We start from the raw sequence: 18,412 nt of genomic DNA, 5'->3' as shown, positions 1-18,412 counted from the left end.
AAAATTTAAATCTTGTTTCTCCATAGAAAAATATAGCCAGAAATAATGTTCCCAATTTATAATATAGGCAGATTCTAGTCTAAAGTGGCATCTACTTGTCTCCATGTGATGGCCACATAAATGCTTTGATCTGTCACAAGAAAGCTGAAAGAAGCTATAAATTTAAACATTGCTTTTTATTCTACCAAATTTCCAGATATTCATATTTTACCAACACTAGTGTCTGTATGTTTTATTGCAGAGCCCTCTGAATGCATTATGTCAACTGTCAACACATCACATTTTGAAATCACCACTTTCTTCCTGGTGGGGATGCCAGGGCTAGAATATGCACACATCTGGATCTCTATCCCCATCTGCAGCATGTATCTTATTGCAATTCTGGGAAATTGTACCATTCTTTCTATTATCAAGACAGAGCCCTCCTTGCACGAGCCCATGTACTATTTCCTTTCCATGTTGGCTATGTCTGACTTGGGTTTGTCTTTATCTTCTCTGCCAACAATGCTGAGGATTTTCTTGCTCAATGCTCCTGAAATTTCTGCCAATGCCTGTTTTGCCCAGGAATTCTTCATCCATGGATTCACAGCACTGGAGTCCTCAATCCTCCTGATCATGTCATTTGACCGCTTCCTCGCCATCCACAACCCTCTGAGATACAGCTCCATCCTTACAACTGTCAGAGTTGCCCAAATAGGAATGGTACTCTCCTTCAAGAGCATACTCCTGGTTCTTCCCTTCCCTTTCACGTTGAGAAGCTTAAGATATTGTAAGAAAAGTCAGTTATCCCATTCCTACTGTCTACACCAAGATGTCATGAAGTTGGCCTGTTCTGACAACCAAATTGATGTCATCTATGGGTTTTTTGGGGCGCTCTGCCTTATGGTAGACTTTATGCTCATTGCTGTGTCTTACATCCTGATCCTTAAGACTGTGCTGGGAATTGCATCCCAAAAGGAGCAGCTCAAGGCCCTCAATACTTGTGTTTCACACATATGTGCAGTGATCATCTTCTATCTGCCCATCATCAACTTGGCTATTGTCCATCGCTTTGCCCGGCATGTCTCTCCTCTCACTAATGTTCTCATGGCAAATGTTCTCTTACTTGTACCTCCACTGATGAACCCAATTGTTTATTGTGTGAAAACTAGACAGATTAGAGTGAGAATTGGAGCAAAATTGTGTCAGAAGCAGATATAACAGTCACATATCATAGAAGACACAATGAGAGTTGTCTTTAATAAGAGAGATTTAAGGTGAGTTTGAGAAAACCTAATATTTGATGCAAAGAATTATCACTATATATTTTTATTGTTGTCATGAGACTTATTTTATTCATTCTGGATAATGAGAATGGGCATAGAACTGGAAACAGGAAATACATTGCTTGAAGTCCCCATCTCAATTAACATAAAAAATATGTCTTTTGTTATCATCTCTGGTTAAAGCAAAAAATTACAACCAAGACAAAAAAATAATAATGCCTATAGTTCTGACAGTAGTTAGTTGATTTCTCATCCTCCACATTCAATCTATCTACAATAAGTCCTTTAGATGCTAGACCTAAATTGTATCTTAATTCTGTATCCTTCTACATTTTAGTCATTTTAGTATTAATATGTCACCAGCGTTTCTTTAGTGAAATACTGCAAAAAGCTCCTAAGTTTCTAAATGTCCACTCTTGCTGCCGTTTAACTGATTCTCTCTGCAAGGTGAGAGTCAACATTCTAAAAGGCAAAATACAAACACTTACTTTTTTAGGAAAAGAATTAAATCAATGAAGAACATACTCTAAGACTATATATGGACTGCACTCTTTCTATTTCTTCATATCATCAGATAATCATTAAATTCCAGCCACACTGGCCTTCTGAAAGGATATTGAATTTACAGAGCTCTCTGTCTTCTATGGGTTTCACATTAGACGCTTTTTGTTAAAATATTCTTGATTCCAATTTCATATAACTCATTTCTATTTATTTTTCTTAAACTTTAAGCTTAATTTCATCATAGATTACCTAAATTCTAGTTCATATTATGACCTTCTTTTTATCTCTTAATTCTTCATTATACTTAATATTTGTAATTATAGATATATTACATTTATTTGTTTTTTTACTTCCTGAATAAAGTGTTTGGAGAGACCTATCTATTTTCCTTATCTCTAGCCATCTGATATCTAGGACATTTCTGATGCAGATTAGATGTCAATAAATAATTGCTAATGAATGAATGTAAAAATAAGGACATTTATAGTGGAAAAATATTTGTCAAAGAGTTCAGTAATATTTCACCTAGTTAGAATACAGGTTACTTAAGTTGTGTATTTCAAGTGTGGGCATATAAATACTCAAAGATATTAAAAATAGGAACAAAGGATATAATGTTAAAGAGAAATGTATTGTCTTGGATTTTACTGATGACAAAAATTCTAATTTTCCTTCCTAATATCACCTTACAATCTTGCACATCCTGGAACAATTTCTTATACCCACTCATTGATTCAAGCCTTTTCCATTAAACATACCAATTTTATCTCCTGCACATTTAGCCTCAGAAGTGTGAAATACTTGAAGAAGAGTAATTGGACCCACCCCCCAGCTGGATAATACCTCACAATTAATGAAGAGTTTTAATAGATACAAGCATTATTTTTGAATCTCTAATATATGCAAGACATGCTTCCAGGAATATTTTTTGTTTGTTTGTTTCTCACAATGGCCTAGCTTTTTACAAAGCATTTTGCCCTATTTTTTTTAATTGAACAGATTTAATTAAAGACTCTGAGAGATTGATTTAATGAAATTCACACAGATAGGAATTCCAAAGTTGGGATTCAATTCTTATTTTTGATACTCCAGGATAGTACTATCTTGGTTATATTTTAGTTTACAAATTCAAGATTGCATCTGTTTCCACAAAGCTATTCTAGGGTAGGAAATCCTATCATTAGATCAGGAAAAGAAGTGTTTGTGTGTTTGAGGTATATAACCATATCCATCTGCCTTTTCCAAAACCTTACAAATGCAGACATGGAGTTCAGGGTCGTAGCAGGACAAAACAGTTGTCAACATACTTCATTAATTGAAAGAAATAGAAGCTCGTATTCTCCCAGTATGAGCATAGGCTATGTGAAGACCAACAGATTCCATTAACAAGATGAGTGGCAATTAAGTGGCTTTCATAAGTATCTAATTCTTGCAGGGCATTATACATAGATGTCCTGTACAAAACTCTCAAAGAGAATCTATATATTAGGTTTCTTCTGACATTCTCAATAAAATGAAATGAAAAATAATATAAAGATACAAAAATGCCATTGGCGGAAGGGATGACTTTTTGGTTAACATAATAATTTTCACGTTTCTGAAATGCAGAGCATAGTTCCTGGATCAACAAAAGCCCAGGTCTGGGGTTCCTAAAACAGTGGTTCCCAACTGGGAAAAATGTTGCCTCCAAGAGATATTTGGCAATGTCTGGAGACACTTTTTTGGTTGTTGCAACCTGGGAGGTGTGGGTGTGCTATTGATATCCAGTGATTAGAGGCCAGAGATGCTGCTAACTATTCTTCAATGCACAGGATGGTCCCTACCAAAAAGAATTGCCCAGTCCAAAATGTCAATAGTGCCAAGGATGAGAAACCCTAGCCTAAACATAATTGTCAAACAACAAATGCTTAAGCAGTGGTTACCCGAATTACCTTGAACTCGACTACACAACACCTCGGAGTAATCTGCTACTAGGGAAGTTCCTCAGAAAGGCACTCAATGGAAAATTTCCAGAAAAATGAAAGAATCCATCAAAGATGAAAAGTCCAAAGACCTATGCGAATGCATGTAAACCATACCGAAAGATAATAGTTCAAAGACTTTTTTTTTTTTTAGGTTATGCTAAGTTTTGTTGTTATTGTTTTGTTGTGGTGTGTTTTGGTTTTGTATGTACTGATTTGTTTTGTGTTTATTTTTGTTATCATATTGGTCATTTGTGAGAGGTTAATGTGAGAACATTGCAAAAAATGATACACCATAAAAGGGACAAAAGGGAGCATCAATTTTAAGATGTAGAGTGTATAAAAATTAGGTAAAGAGAATATGCCTTTGTGATATAGGAGTTACATGAGAACAGTAGTGTAATTTTCACTACTGTTGAAAAGTAGATGACTACTTTTGTCTGTATGGCCTAAACATCTTAATTTTGATAGGGCCCTTTTTTTTTTTATCATGTTTCCCAGAAAGATGATGTCATAAGTCTGCAGGTAAGTTGGAAGCCTGCTGGTTTCTAGAGCTTATCTAATTTCAAACTATAGAAGCTAATATCATATTGCATCAATTCACAGACACCATTGATTGCAGACTGCATTCCTACTTCACAGATGTTAAAATGTGAAGATTGTGCATCTTAGAACACATAAAATACAGTGTTATATGGAAGTTGTCCTGTGTTATTGTGACTAAAGACATTTTCAGAAATATAGGTGTCCCATAGATTTTCAGTTTGGTAGTGGCAAGAGACTCAGAAATAAATGGCTTAACTTCTTTCCCACATTTGGAAAATTGTTTCTTTGCATTATCTCTCTGTTTTCTTTTACTATCTTTTTTCCCCTCTCTCACATACACACTTTCTTTTCTGTTTGACTATTTCTCATTCAATTTTTTCATGAGGTTCTCAGTTTTAGGTTGAAGATGTCTTCCTACCATTTATTTTTTACTATCTCAAGCTATTTGACAAATTACTAATCCCAAAAATTTTGCTGAGATTCTCACTTTAAGTGCCTTCTACAGTAGTCTTTGAAGGCATGCATAATTAATTATTTGGCATTAATTTATTCAAACACCATTTGTTAAATGCCTACTTTGTTCCAGTCATTTTATTACATTCTTATGAAAAATGATTAATGGTGTGATGAAATACTCTGTAATTTATTCAATGAGTGGTATACAACCAACCCAATCTATTTAACTGAATATATTATTATTTCTTGACAATTTGAATACCATACATGTCACATTAAACAGGTATAATATATTTGTGTGTGTGTTTGTGAGCTTGCTCTAATGTGTGAATGTTTTTGAAGTAGATAGGCCTGAAAGATTTCTCCTATTGCTTTGTGAGATCATTACCATTTTTTAGATTATTGGAATTTTTTAAAAATGTACATTTAAATATATTACAACAAAAGAAGCTAAATATATATTATTGCAACAAAAGCAAAATAAAAGTTCAATAAAATGTAATAGAATTTTATGATTTTAAAAGATTCTTAGAAACCAAGGTATAGAAGATAACTACTTATGTTAGAAAGTAGAAATTACACTTCTCCCTGAATAAAAAGCAGTAAACCTGAAAGTCAATGATAAAATATTAAAACAGCCCCTCAAAATTAAGGAGAGACAAGGCTAACCTACATCCCCACTTTCATATAATTTTGAGTTAGGCCTCAGTCTGCACACTAAGATGAGAGAGAAAATAACAGAAATAGAAGATAGAGCAGATAGACATCCAAGAACTCCTGAAGAGAACCCAGGATAATAAATAAGTGTGGTAAAATTGAAACGGGAAATAATAATTTTTAAAATGTAAGACAATCTATGTTGTCATTTAAGACAACAGAATCTCTTCTTACTCAACTTCATTTGAGAAAGACAATTTTTATAAGTCATGTTCCTGTTCTTGGCAGCAGTCTTACAGGGGTTTTACTTTTAGATGAGAAAAAACAAACTTGTAGTAAGCACACTTTATTTATTTATTTATTCATTTATTTATTTAATTTTCAGACAAAATTCATCACCTTCTAAGCAAATCAAACAAAGAGTTGCTTCCATCTGCAACCACGTAGCAGAGTACTCATGTCGCATGTCTCAAAGTGTGGTCCAGGACCACCAGCATAAGCATCACCTGGGGACTTATTAAACATATAGTAACTTATGGCTCATTCAAAATCTACTGAATCAAAATATTCATTTTCAAAAAGTCCTCAGATAACTAAAGCACTCCATTATCACATACTGTAGAAGAACTTGTGTTTGTGTATTAATGAAGGTGAGAAAGTTTAAAACATCACAGATAAAAAGTGAAAAGCCAAAGTGAATTTGTCTCTTTCTAATTTCCACATCTCTATTTCCTACTTACATATTGATTTATTTATTTTAATTTTGTTAATTTTAATAAATTTAAGGGGTACCAGTTGAATTCCGTTACATGTACACATTGTATAGTGGTGATGTCTGGGCTTCTAGTGTACCCATCACCCAAATGATGTCCATCATACCCAATAGGTAATTTTCCAGCCCTCATCCTCTCTCATCCTCCCCCATTTTAAATCTTCAATGTTCATTACACCACTCTAATTATGCACGATGAGTTGCATATGATTTACACTTCAAAGACAGGTTGGCTACCTATGGTTGCTGGCCCATGGTTTGGTCATATTTGTTACAAAGAGAATCTCCTGCCTATAACACAAAGGTAGTAAAAATCTATGTAACCTAGGATGGCTGATTCTATTGATTGAATAATAGGACTGATTAAAAGACTAAAGAGGCAAGTAATACAGTGGGAGAATATATGTTCTATACTCAACCAACAAATGACTTATTATGTATATATAAATTCCTGAAAATAAATGTGGAAAAGACATATAATACAATAGAAAATGAACAAAAGACTTGATCTGATACTTGAAAATGAGGGGATCTTAATGGTCAATAAGCATAAGGGTGGGGGAGTGTAATTTCAAGTTGGAAGAAAATTTATGGTCTGATCCCTTTTAGAACTACAAGAAACAATGGTAATATAGCACCTCTTGTATTTTCCTGGAAAGAGTTGGAACCCATTCTACTAAGTGAAGTATCCCAAGAATGGAAAAATAAGCACCACATGTACTCACCATCAAATTGGTTTCACTGATCATCACCTAAGAGCACATTTAGGAATAACATTGATTGGGTTTCGGGCAGATGTGGGTCGGGGAGGGGATGGGTGTATATATACATAATGAGTGCGATGCGCACTGTCTAGGGGATGGACACGTTTGAAGTTCTGACTCATGGGGTTGGGGGAGCAAGGGCAATATATGTAACCTAAACTTTTATACCCCCACAATATGCTGAAATAAGAATAAAATAAATAAATAAATAAATAAATAAAATAAAAACTTGAGCCTCTAAACAACTAGCTGATCTGCCTCTGGATGTACTGACTAATCACAGCTAGGGGGAAAAAATGAGCCATGGTCAATAGTTGACGAATAACTTTTGAGTGTGAATATGATCCCCAAACTCTGATCACACTCAGTTTTCTCAGTCTAAGCCTGCATTGTGGGCTCAGTCTTAGATCTGTGTCCCTTGAGTCAACATTTAGAAGATTTTCCATGAAGTATGAAGTCATTTTTCAAACATCTCTACCTGTAGGCATCCCCCGAGGCTCTCTGGGCTTCATAAGACAATGCTTGCAAGCAGACAGGGGAGTCTGAAGGATTCTTCCCTGCTTCTAGTCTTTTTCTTACCATTGACTTCATGGTGGAGTGTCACATTGACTTTAAAAAGGTAAGATATAATTCTACTTTTTCAAAATATGTGACGTAGTTTTCATTACATGTCCTCTCTGGATTCTGAAGAAATGGACTGGATGTTAAATCAACAAAGTGAGCCAAAAGATGCCCTTGAAGATTGAGAATACTACAGAACTTTCAAGGAGAGGCAGTGTGTACATGTTGATGGGAGTACGTGTCTGGAGAAGTCTTAGGAATGCTCAGCCAGAAATGCCCAATCTGGATGACATGTGTGAGAAGGGTGTACATCTCAAATATCATGTAATTCCCTCTCTTTATTTCTGCCAGTAGGGAGGTACATGACACTGGACAGTTATTATACCTCTCTAAGACTTTGTTTTCTTATCTATAAGATGGGTAAAATAATAACATAAGTGAGAAAAATCTATATAAATCTTTTAGCAGAATGTCATATTACTATCTAAAAGTTAAAATATAATAATATATAATACAATAATTAAGTTAATGGGTGTTTATCCTATGCATTTGAATTAAATCTCAATAGTGACTGCCTCTAAGAAACAATGCAATCTTTAAGACAATTGTTAGACAAATGACAGAAAGCAAATGACTACAGTCTATTGACATAAGATTATTTTAGCCATAGCCAGCACAGAGTTTTAGGAGTTTTAGGACAAATTTATAAACACATAGATGATGTATATTATGCCATTCAATGCAGGCTTGGTCCTTCTATTAAATTACAAATATTTATTTTTAATAAGCTATAGGTTCCCAATAACCCAGGTGCTTGGACAGTACTCTGTGTATTCATTCACCCATTAAGGAGTTGTGAAGAAGAGAAAAATCTAGCAACAAAGCAGCCAGTATGACCCAGAAACACAAAGAGATTATACTTTCCTAGAAGCAAATGTTTTCCCATACTCCCAATATTCTTGGAAAAGAATCAACTTTGACGAGTAATTAAAAGTGAGGGAGATTGTACATATGATTAAATGGAGAGTTAATAATTCCTAGATCATTAAAAAATGGAAAATAAAGACTTTGGAAGAGATAGACACTCTCTTGAACCAATAGTCAAGGAACATTGGTTTTAGATATGTTAAAAAGGTCTAATATTTCTTGTTGTTTGAGGTGCACAAAATGAGGAATCTAAAACAAAACAAAACAAACAAGCAAAAATCACAACATGTTATATGATGGAATAGACGAAGTTTACCCTGAAGAATGGAGAAAACTATTCCTGTCTTCAACTTTGGGAAATAATATTCAATTTTATAAATAAGTATGAGTCTACAACTAAACTGCACTTATACTAGGAACTGGAAATGCAGTAGTGAGCAGTGCATAATTCCCTACTCTCTATATTCTAATTGTCGGAGAAGACAGACATTACTCTAATAATAATAATAATAAGGAAAATAAGAAGCTATTTTGTGTAAAAGGGACTAAATTATTTACTTTCAGAGAAAAGAAGATAGCATTTTTTTAGAAACATATATCAACTCAATTCAAAGAAGAAAAACTATATGAGTATTCAAGCAGAAGTAGAAAGCTTTAGGTAGTTGTTAATATGTTAATACTGGTAATAAGTTAGGATGTGTAAGCCAATGACAACCTATTCAGCATGAGTTAGAGTGACTTCCATATAGGCAGGAGGGTAAAACTATGTATTTTTAAAGGTCCCTTTTAACTATAAGACTGTATAATTATAAACTTCCATTTCAGCCATTACTTCAAATATTTATCTTATAGAGATATATAGGTATGAATATATGTATGGAATAATTTATGAATCTCACCTCTAATCTACAATAAATGCCGTCTTTCCCTTCAAGATTTTGTTTCCCTTCATCAAGAAGTTTTATAAAACTGAAAGAAGAAAGCCATGAAATTGGAGACCTGATTTGTGAGATTGGTACATGAGTACTTTCATGTGGTCAAAAGATTATCTGGAATTGTTAAATATTAAAAGTCCAAATTACTTGACACTTTAACAAATTGAAACAAATGCCTGGATGAGAAAGTGGGTCATATTCTTCTCATTTGTTTCTGTGTTTGACTTTTTTTCTTTCTTTTTTTTTTTTTTTACAGTCCGAACTGACAGTACAAACATAGACATTTGGCTTTAAGAAGTATCTACCAGTCCTCTTAGTATCGGTGATGTACATTGTACCAGAAAGGGATATCTTCTACCATAACTTCATTAAAGAAATTTCCAACTGCATTGAGGCAACATCTGGTTAAGTATCTTTCCGTGTGTCATGTCTCCTCTTAATGACACAAACATTGAAGTTCTCAGATTCTTTCTAACTGGAATCCCTGGGCTAGAAGAGAGTCACATCTGGATATCCATTCCTTTCTCATCTGTGTACCTTCTTTCTTTCCTGGGGAATTTTACCATCCTCTTCTTTATCAAGACGGAACAAAGCCTTCATGAACCCATGTACTATTTCCTTTCCATGCTCTCCATCTCTGACCTAGGGCTGTCCCTCTCTTCCTTACCCACCACATTGGGACTATTTCTATTTGGTATCCAGGAAATTCATGCAGCTGCATGCTTTTCCCAGGAGTTTTTTATCCATCTGTTCACAGTCACGGAAGCCTCGGTGCTGTCTGTAATGGCATTTGACCGATATGTGGCAATCCACAACCCTTTGAGATACAGCACAATCTTAACCAGCCCAAGAGTTATCAAAACAGGAGTCTTTCTGACTTCCAAGAATGTTCTCTTGATCCTTCCACTGCCGTTTCTCTTGCAACGGCTGACATACTGTCATCAAAACCTGCTCTCCCACTCCTATTGTCTCCACCAGGATGTCATGAAGCTGGCATGCTCTGACAACAGAGTCAATGTTGTTTATGGACTCTTTGCAGCACTTTCTACTGTGTTGGACTTGGTGTTTATTATTTTCTCCTACATTATGATTTTGAGGACTGTACTAGGAATCGCAACCCAAAGAGAACAGTTCAAGGCCCTCAACACCTGCATCTCTCATATCTGTGCCGTGCTCATCTTCTATGTGCCCATGCTGAGTGCGGCAATTCTCCACCATTTTGCCAGGGATGTGTCTCCTATGATCCATGTGCTCACGGCTGATATATTCCTTCTGGTGCCACCACTCATGAACCCCATTGTGTACTGTGTGAAGACTCGTCAAATCTGGGAAAAGGTCGTGGGGAAATTTTGTCCAAAAATAAGCTGATCAAAGGAATGAGAAAGGGACTAAACGTGTAAGTAGAATGGTCTTGGGTTTAATACTCAGAAAGAGCTCATAAAATGAATGACCTTTGATATTCACTATTCTAAATACCCTTAACACTGCTGTGATCATGGGAAAGTTCAGCTCTCTGATTCTCAGATTGTATATATAAAAATTTCAGCCTTACAGGAAGACTGGAAGCTTCTACTTCCTGCTTTCTAGAATATGTGACAGTAAAAAAATGTGAAAAAGTACCATATCTATGTCTTAAAAAAAAAAAAAAAAAACCTGTTTCCTTACTTTCCTTCACTTTCCTAACAAAAGCCTATTAAGAGAAGGGATAAATTGCTTCTTCAGTTTTTTTTAAGGTTCATGATGATGCAATGGTTGATTTATTTAATTCCAAAACATCCTGCACAGACTCAACGATTTTAAAATATGTATATTAACTGTATATTTGGATATAAATTACAACTATAAATGATAAGTGCTGTTACTCTGGAGTCATATGAGTCATTATTACCAATTCCATAATTAAAAGAGACTTAAATGACTATATCTCCATTGTTTACTTTAATGACCTTTGTAAAAAAAAAATTACATTTATCTTCTCATGTGCACATTCTCATATATAGTTATTACTTTTTAAACTTTTTCACTATATATATATATATATATATTTAACTCCCAATTTTTAGGATGAAGTAATTATAGCCATGTTTCCCAAGAGCATCTTTTTTATTTTTTTAATTTATTTTTTTAATTTTTTTTATTTCAGCATATCATGGAGGTACAAATGTTTAGGTTACATATATTGCCTTTGCCCCACCCGAGTCAGAGCTTCAAGCGTGTCCATCCCCTAGATGGTGCACACCACATCCATTAGGTGTGAATATACCCATCCCCTCCTCCCCCCTCCCATCTGCCTGACACCCGATGAATGTTACTACTATATGTGCACTTAAGTGTTGATCATTTAATACCAATTTGATGGTGAGTACATGTGGTGACTGATTATATCATTTTGGCCACCACAGTGATGGTACATGTTGACAAACATCTTGTGCAAGTTATAAGTTTATTATAGATGTTCCTGAGAAGTAGAAATAAATTGTTTAAATCTGAATTGTGAACTTTTATTTGTCAGCCTCTTTTATGCCAATGGATTTATCGAAAAATAATATTATTAAACAATGAAATAAATCATACCACTATAATAAATGATAAACACTAGCTAGGCATTGGTCTTTATTTCCTGCACATATTTTTGGGTTTACTTAATCAAATAATTTCCTGTTGACCCCAGGCTACTTGCAGCCCTGTAGTTTCATTCATTTCACAGCTTTGGCAAAGAAGTAACCAAAGTGTCTGATTTAAATGAGTGAATAAATAAAAGTATATGGAAGAGCCAGCATTGTCAAGTACAACTTCCACCACCAGTCGAAGTTGGAAAAAGTTAGCTGTGGCTGCATGCTTGTATGCCAGTACATTTAAAGTGAGAACTGTATGCACTGTACATGTATCTCATATGCAATTAGATTAAGCTGCAGCTTAATAAGCTGCAGAACCTTGAAGTACAAAGTGGAGATGTAGCAGCCCATCATTTTGAAGTAGTTATTTATAACACGTTGTGGAAAAATAAAAAATCTGGGACAGACTCCAAACTGGTTGGGAAACCAAGACAACAAGTGTCAATTAGGTTCAGTCTTGTTAAAAAAGGATGGTGGTCACTCTACTAATTATTTTAATAATGCTGTTTACTGAGAATCAATTAAATATGAGCTATTCTGTTCATATGTTTATTTCAATTGTTTAAATCAATTTTGAAAGAACTCTTGATATAGATGTTGGTAGTGTAAATGGGTTGGTGAACTATCTGAAGGTATTAAATTGACATTTGGAGTATAAATTTCAGAATTATGATGTAAACCACATGTGTCCTAGGGAGAAGACACAAAGAACAGCCAATAGTAATTAAGAAACCTATAGTTCCAGACTGAAGGCTTAGGGGAAATCTCCTTCTTCCTAAACTCAAACCAAATCACACTAGCAGTTAACAGCTAAGAATGCCTTTTAGTACCAGGATCTGCATTAAAAACCAAAACAAAACAAGGGGAGAAGTTCCTTTTTTTAAGACATAAGAAAATAATCTCAGAAAGATGAAGTAATTTGCCCATGGTCACAGGGTGGCATGGCTAGATAGTATCAGGAGATAAGGTTGAAATCACCTTTATATTTTATTTGAAACTGAATCATCTCTCTCTTCTCTAGGTCTCTCTCACTCTCTTTCTCTCATGAAATATTGGTCTTCAGGTCTAGCTAGGTCTTTCTTAACCAGTTTCACAAGATGGACCCATAACTAGAAATATCCTAACATTTAGAAGATATCCCTTACACACATACAGGAGAATTCTCCCTCCTAATGCTTTATTTGTGTACCTCATTGCTCAGATACAGTGTTTTCTCAGTCTCCTGTGGCCTCCATCCTCAGAAAAGAGCTATAAGAACTCTTCAGGGAGTTCTCAGCCTCTGGAAAGGGCCCTGAGGAGAAGCTTCTGGGCTCTTCAAAAAGACTCTGAGTTTTAAACAAGGATTATTCTTTTAGCCGAGCCACCATCCAACCTGACTTTTAGATGGAAGTATACCCTCCAGGCCCTTTTCTCTCCAGCTGTTGGTGCTCAGGTCTGTATTGCAAACAGAATCCCACAGAGGACAGTCAGAACACAGAGATACCTGGGCATATAGAACCAGGGCCATACACTGAGCTCTCCATCTTAGCTGCTTGCTAAATCCCACATCCTGTCAATCAAAGAAGATTTAAGTGGTGGATGGACTCGGGATTGCAGACCTGTGGTTCTAGTCCCAGGTTTGTCACTCTATGTGATCTTGTAAAAGTCATATTGATCATTTTGTTTAATCCCTGCTGCCACTCATCTCTTTTATCATCATTTTGACCAATAGGTCCTTGACCTTCAAAATTGAAATTGTAAACTCTACCTCCCTTACCTTAAAATTGGATTATAATAATTAAATATTAAAGTAGATTTGATAGCCCTTTGTAAAAATCAAGCTCTATGCTTAGATAAGGTCATGATTGTCATGGGAATAATTTTGTAGACTGTCACCAATACAGATGTTGAGAATAGTAAACAACTTTGTGTGAAATTATATGAAGAATACAAGTCAGAGGGAGTAAGAGTGTCATTGGGATCACGGCTCAACCCACCTCTTCTCTGTCTCCTTCATACACTCTAGGATGACATTCCTTTATTCCAGTAAGTTAGAACTCAAGGGAGGATCATGTCTCATGTAGTCTAGTGAAGGAATTAGCTGACACTTCTCTGATCCATTGATCTGGAGATGAGTGTCATTGAGAAGGAAACAGAGAGTAGCTACACTAAAAATTATTGTGCTTAATCTCTACTGCATCTCCTCTCTTTTCTATCCATTCCTTCATAAATTTATTGAATATTTATTGAGTAAACTTTATTAGGCTCCAAATCTGTGCCACAGTTGCAAGCTCTAGTGATGCAATAATTCTGACCCTCGGGTGTTTTTCATGACTTGCTTTTATCTTTTCTTTCCCTCCTTAGGACTTACGCCCTTGCCCCTTACCCATATCCAGAATATAAAATGCAAGGAATATATTTGAAGATGAGAAAATAGCTGGGATGGAACACTATAACTGCAACTTCTCAATAGGTAGGCAGATTGACTCTTCCCTGTCTGGAGATACAGGAATGCAAAGGATGACCTCTGAAGGTTTCTTGTGTTTCTCAAACTCTCTGAAATGTCTCAGAGTGAGATGGATAGAAACAAGTTTCACTGTGAGTCTGCTGGTGGAAAAGACACACATATATTTAAAGTTGTGTTTGCATCTCTCCTTTAGTGATGGGAAATTTTCCCTTCTTTATTGTTATTCCTTTTTAAAATTCTGTTGCTGTTTTCTTCCTTAATCAATGCACTCAATCTCAAAACCTGTTTGCCTCACTGCCTAAGCCGCCCACAGCACGTTCTCTAAATCCTATGACACCCATTTTTTCTTTCAGACCCCACCTCCCCTCTAATTCTGCACTTCATTTCTTTCTCTTTCCTTGTCATACCTTTTTATATCCTTCTCTAGATTCCCCTTTGGAATCATAAAACTAGAAAAGCTTTATTATTATACTAATTATTGTATTATTATTTTATTAGTATTTGTTTTGATTTGAAGTGTGAGTGGCAAAAGCTGGACAGGAAATTTTGGTCTTTCTTTATCCTCAGCCCTTCAAAGTGTCACTACCTTACTGAGAAAGAGGAAGCTTTTTGAAGAAAATCCTCGACTTCCTATCTTTCTTCCTTAAAACATCCTGATATTTTTACCCATCTGTATATTTTCCCTTGGAGGAAAATTACACAAAATATAGACTTTTTTATTTATTCTTTTTCACTCACCAATAATTTAAGCCCTCATAATCCATTTCTTGCCTATTGAAACATTCTCTGAAAAATTGATGATGACCTCACCACCATAAGTGTAATGCCTTTTTGAAAACTTTTATCTTTCTTTATTTCTTTTTTGTAGTCAACAGTGGTGACTTAGTTTTATTAACATTATTTACTACTGTTTTCATCCTGTGTCTCTGATTCTCCGTTCTCTCTTTTTTCCAGTTTTAATATTATGTTTTACCCTCATTTAAAAATTTCCAGTTTTATGAACTGAGTTCCTGTCTCCTTTTCACATTTCATCCCCTAGCAATTTTCTCCATACTCACAGCAGATATTCTACAAGTCAAGCCCTCACTCATATAAGTGAGTCCAAAGATCATTTAATATCCTCCAGACACTTTCCTTAGGAATTCCTGTTTACACTTACATCTAGCATTCCTCAAACTGAACTTGGTCTTTAAAACATGTTCCTTCTCTAATGTTATCTTGTCTTGGCTAATCGAATGTCATTCATACAATGGAAAAGGCTATCCACAGACTTGTCCAAAGTAAAAATCTCATGTTTTTTTTTTTTTTAATTTTTTAATTGTCAGACTCTTATAGCAGCTATGTGTTATGCAATAGTAGCAGGAAATATGGTATAAAGGCCAATAGCATAGGCTCTGGAGTATACTTTCAGTGTTTGAATTTTATCCTCAACTGCTCTGTAACCTTACCCAGGTCACTTTACCTCTCTGTTTCAACAATTTCTCACCTGTACTATGCTCCTAAGAATAGACCCTATATGATAGAATTTGTCTCAGACTTTAATGACGTAATACACATTAGGCATTTAGAAATATAATAGGCACATAATATATTTGATAAATGTTATCTATTTTAAGCTTTTTATGCATGTAATAATGCACTGGTCGCATTGCACTTACATACGTAGAACACAATAGAGAATTTTGCAATGTAATTAAATAAAAGTTCTGAAGGCAGAGTAAAAGAGGACCCAGTTCAGATAATAAAGGAACAGACCTATTACCAATCCAAGCCCCAGGGGCATAGCTCTCTCTGAGTGCCTTCAGATCTAGTTTCTTCTTCCTAAACCAAAGATTAGAGACATTCCCTTGTAATTTAAGATTTCTTTTCTTTGCTCCTTGTGCTTCAGACCTGATGCACACTTCTTCTGCATCCACATCTCTACGTCCTCACCTAACCCTCCTGATATTGGAGATACGCATCTCTCCTGGCGTTTCTCTCAGAACTAAGTCCCAAATCCCCCTTTCCTGTAACTATTTGTTTTCTAAAGTTTCATATTCTTCTAAGACGTTCCTCAGTTCAAAGCTTCAGATTTGCCCACTACCACTCCTAACCCACCAGAAGCTGGTATGTAGATGCAGGGGTGGCATCAATCTGGTCACGTGTTAGGAGTTCAAGGAGTTCAACAAACATTAGCTAAATACTTCCTCTGGTCTCCCCTGTAGGCTGGACACTGTGAAATAAAACAAAATCCCCAGGCAAATTACAAATCCATTTAAAGACACATTATATACACCCAATTCAAGTAGACAATCATGCAAAGTGATATGTACTACCAATCCCCCATGTATATGACACAAATTCTGAATGCTCTAGTGATTGAATTGGAGAATTTTTTTCAGGGAGGAGCACATAAAAAAGAGCCATCTTAGATGATTTCATTAAACCTCTGAGAGTCCAATACCGGTGGACACACCACCATTAAGCTAAATCACATGGCAGTCGTGAGCTATAGTAATCCACTATAAAAGTCCCCTTCCTAGACCCTCTAGAAAAGGGCAGTAGATCAAGCCCCCCAGCTCTTTTCCATGTGATCTGCAGACCCTTGTTGACTTAATGGTCCTGGAAAAATTAGGTGAGTAAGAATTCAGGCCTGTCATTCTCCAGGAATCTCATTCTATATTACAGGTTGATAAATCCAAGATTGTAAAGCTATGACAATCCCTGATAATAGCAGCCTCCAAAAAGCCACTTTCTTCCTGACGGGCTTTCAAGGTGTGGAACATCTCAATGGCTGGATCTCTATTCCCTTCTGCACCATCTACTTGACAGTTATCTTGGGGAATCTTACCATTCTCCATGTCATCCATACTGATGCCACCCTCCATGAACCCATGTACTATTTCTTGGCCATGCTGGCCCTCACAGACTTGGGCCTTTGCCTTTCCACATTGCCCACGGTGCTGGGCATCTTCTGGTTTGATGCCAGAGAGATTGGCATCCCTGCCTGCTTCACTCAGCTCTTCTTCATCCATACCTTGTCTCTAGTGGAGTCATCAGTTCTATTGTCCATGTCCTTTGACCGCTATGTGGCTATTTGCAACCCACTGCGTTACTCCACGGTCCTGACACCTGAGCGTATTGTCAAGATGGGGCTAAGCTCGGTGCTTAGAAGTGCCCTCCTCATCCTCCCCTTGCCTTTTCTTCTTAAGCGCTTCCAGTACTGTCACTCCCATGTGCTGGGCCATGCCTACTGTCTGCACCTAGAGATCATGAAGCTGGCCTGCTCTAACATCATTGTCAATCACATCTACGGGCTCTTTGTTGTGGCCTGCACAGTGGGTGTGGACTCCCTGCTCATCTTTCTCTCCTATGCCCTTATCCTTCGCACCGTGCTGAGTATTGCTTCCCACCAGGAGCGACTTAGAGCCCTTAACACCTGTGTCTCCCATATCTGTGCTGTGTTACTGTTCTATACCCCCATGATTGGCTTGTCTCTTGTGCATCGCTTTGGTGAACATCTTCCCCACATCTTACACCTTCTCATGTCTTATGTGTATCTGCTGGTGCCACCCCTCATGAACCCTATTGTCTACAGCATCAAGACCAAGCAAATCCGTCAGCGCATCATTAAGAAGTTTGAGTTTGTAAAGTCACTTAGGTGTTTTCAGCAAGATTGAGTTAGAGGGAAGGGAAGAAGTTTTGGGCATAAAGCCCACAGGTACATTTGGTTTCAGCTATGCTGTGGCAAAACAATAAACTACTTGATATCAACAAAAACGTAATTACCTGTGCAGCGTACAGGCACTGCGACCTGGGGAGAGTTAATCACCTCTCTGTTCTTCTGTTTCTTCAACTGCAGAATGAGCATGGAAGTAATTATAACAACTTCTTTCCTCATTGGGATATTGTGAAGATTGAATGATATAATTCATGTTAATACCTAACACAGTAACTGACAAATATACAATTCTCAAAAAATATTAACTATTTAATATTATTTGAGAAAATCCAAAAGAGTACA

General features: G+C 36.1%; 3 protein-coding genes across 3 annotated transcripts; all 3 read left to right on the top strand.

Moving 5' to 3' along the window:
- The first annotated feature begins 258 nt into the window (after positions 1-258).
- Positions 259-1,200, top strand: LOC138384080 (olfactory receptor 51A4). The gene has a single exon (XM_069469348.1). The coding sequence runs from the start codon at positions 259-261 to the stop codon at positions 1,198-1,200; it is 942 nt and encodes a 313-aa protein (XP_069325449.1).
- An 8,754-nt stretch (positions 1,201-9,954) lies between these two features.
- LOC138384835 (olfactory receptor 51A7-like) lies at positions 9,955-10,716 on the top strand. Its single transcript, XM_069470499.1, has one exon. It carries the CDS (start codon positions 9,955-9,957, stop codon positions 10,714-10,716), a length of 762 nt encoding a protein of 253 aa, XP_069326600.1.
- A 6,386-nt stretch (positions 10,717-17,102) lies between these two features.
- Positions 17,103-18,068, top strand: LOC138384079 (olfactory receptor 51G1). Its single transcript, XM_069469347.1, has one exon. It carries the CDS (start codon positions 17,103-17,105, stop codon positions 18,066-18,068), a length of 966 nt encoding a protein of 321 aa, XP_069325448.1.
- Positions 18,069-18,412: the final 344 nt, after the last annotated feature.

The sequence above is a fragment of the Eulemur rufifrons genome, chromosome 6 (genome assembly GCF_041146395.1).
Source record: "Eulemur rufifrons isolate Redbay chromosome 6, OSU_ERuf_1, whole genome shotgun sequence".
NCBI lineage: Eukaryota > Metazoa > Chordata > Mammalia > Primates > Lemuridae > Eulemur > Eulemur rufifrons.
This window is presented reverse-complemented; position numbering and strand designations above follow the sequence as displayed.

Coding starts and splice junctions, on each gene's coding strand:
- LOC138384080 (XM_069469348.1), top strand. CDS start 259: ATGTCAACTGTCAACACATCACATTTTGAAATCACCACTTTCTTCCTG.
- LOC138384835 (XM_069470499.1), top strand. CDS start 9,955: ATGTACTATTTCCTTTCCATGCTCTCCATCTCTGACCTAGGGCTGTCC.
- LOC138384079 (XM_069469347.1), top strand. CDS start 17,103: ATGACAATCCCTGATAATAGCAGCCTCCAAAAAGCCACTTTCTTCCTG.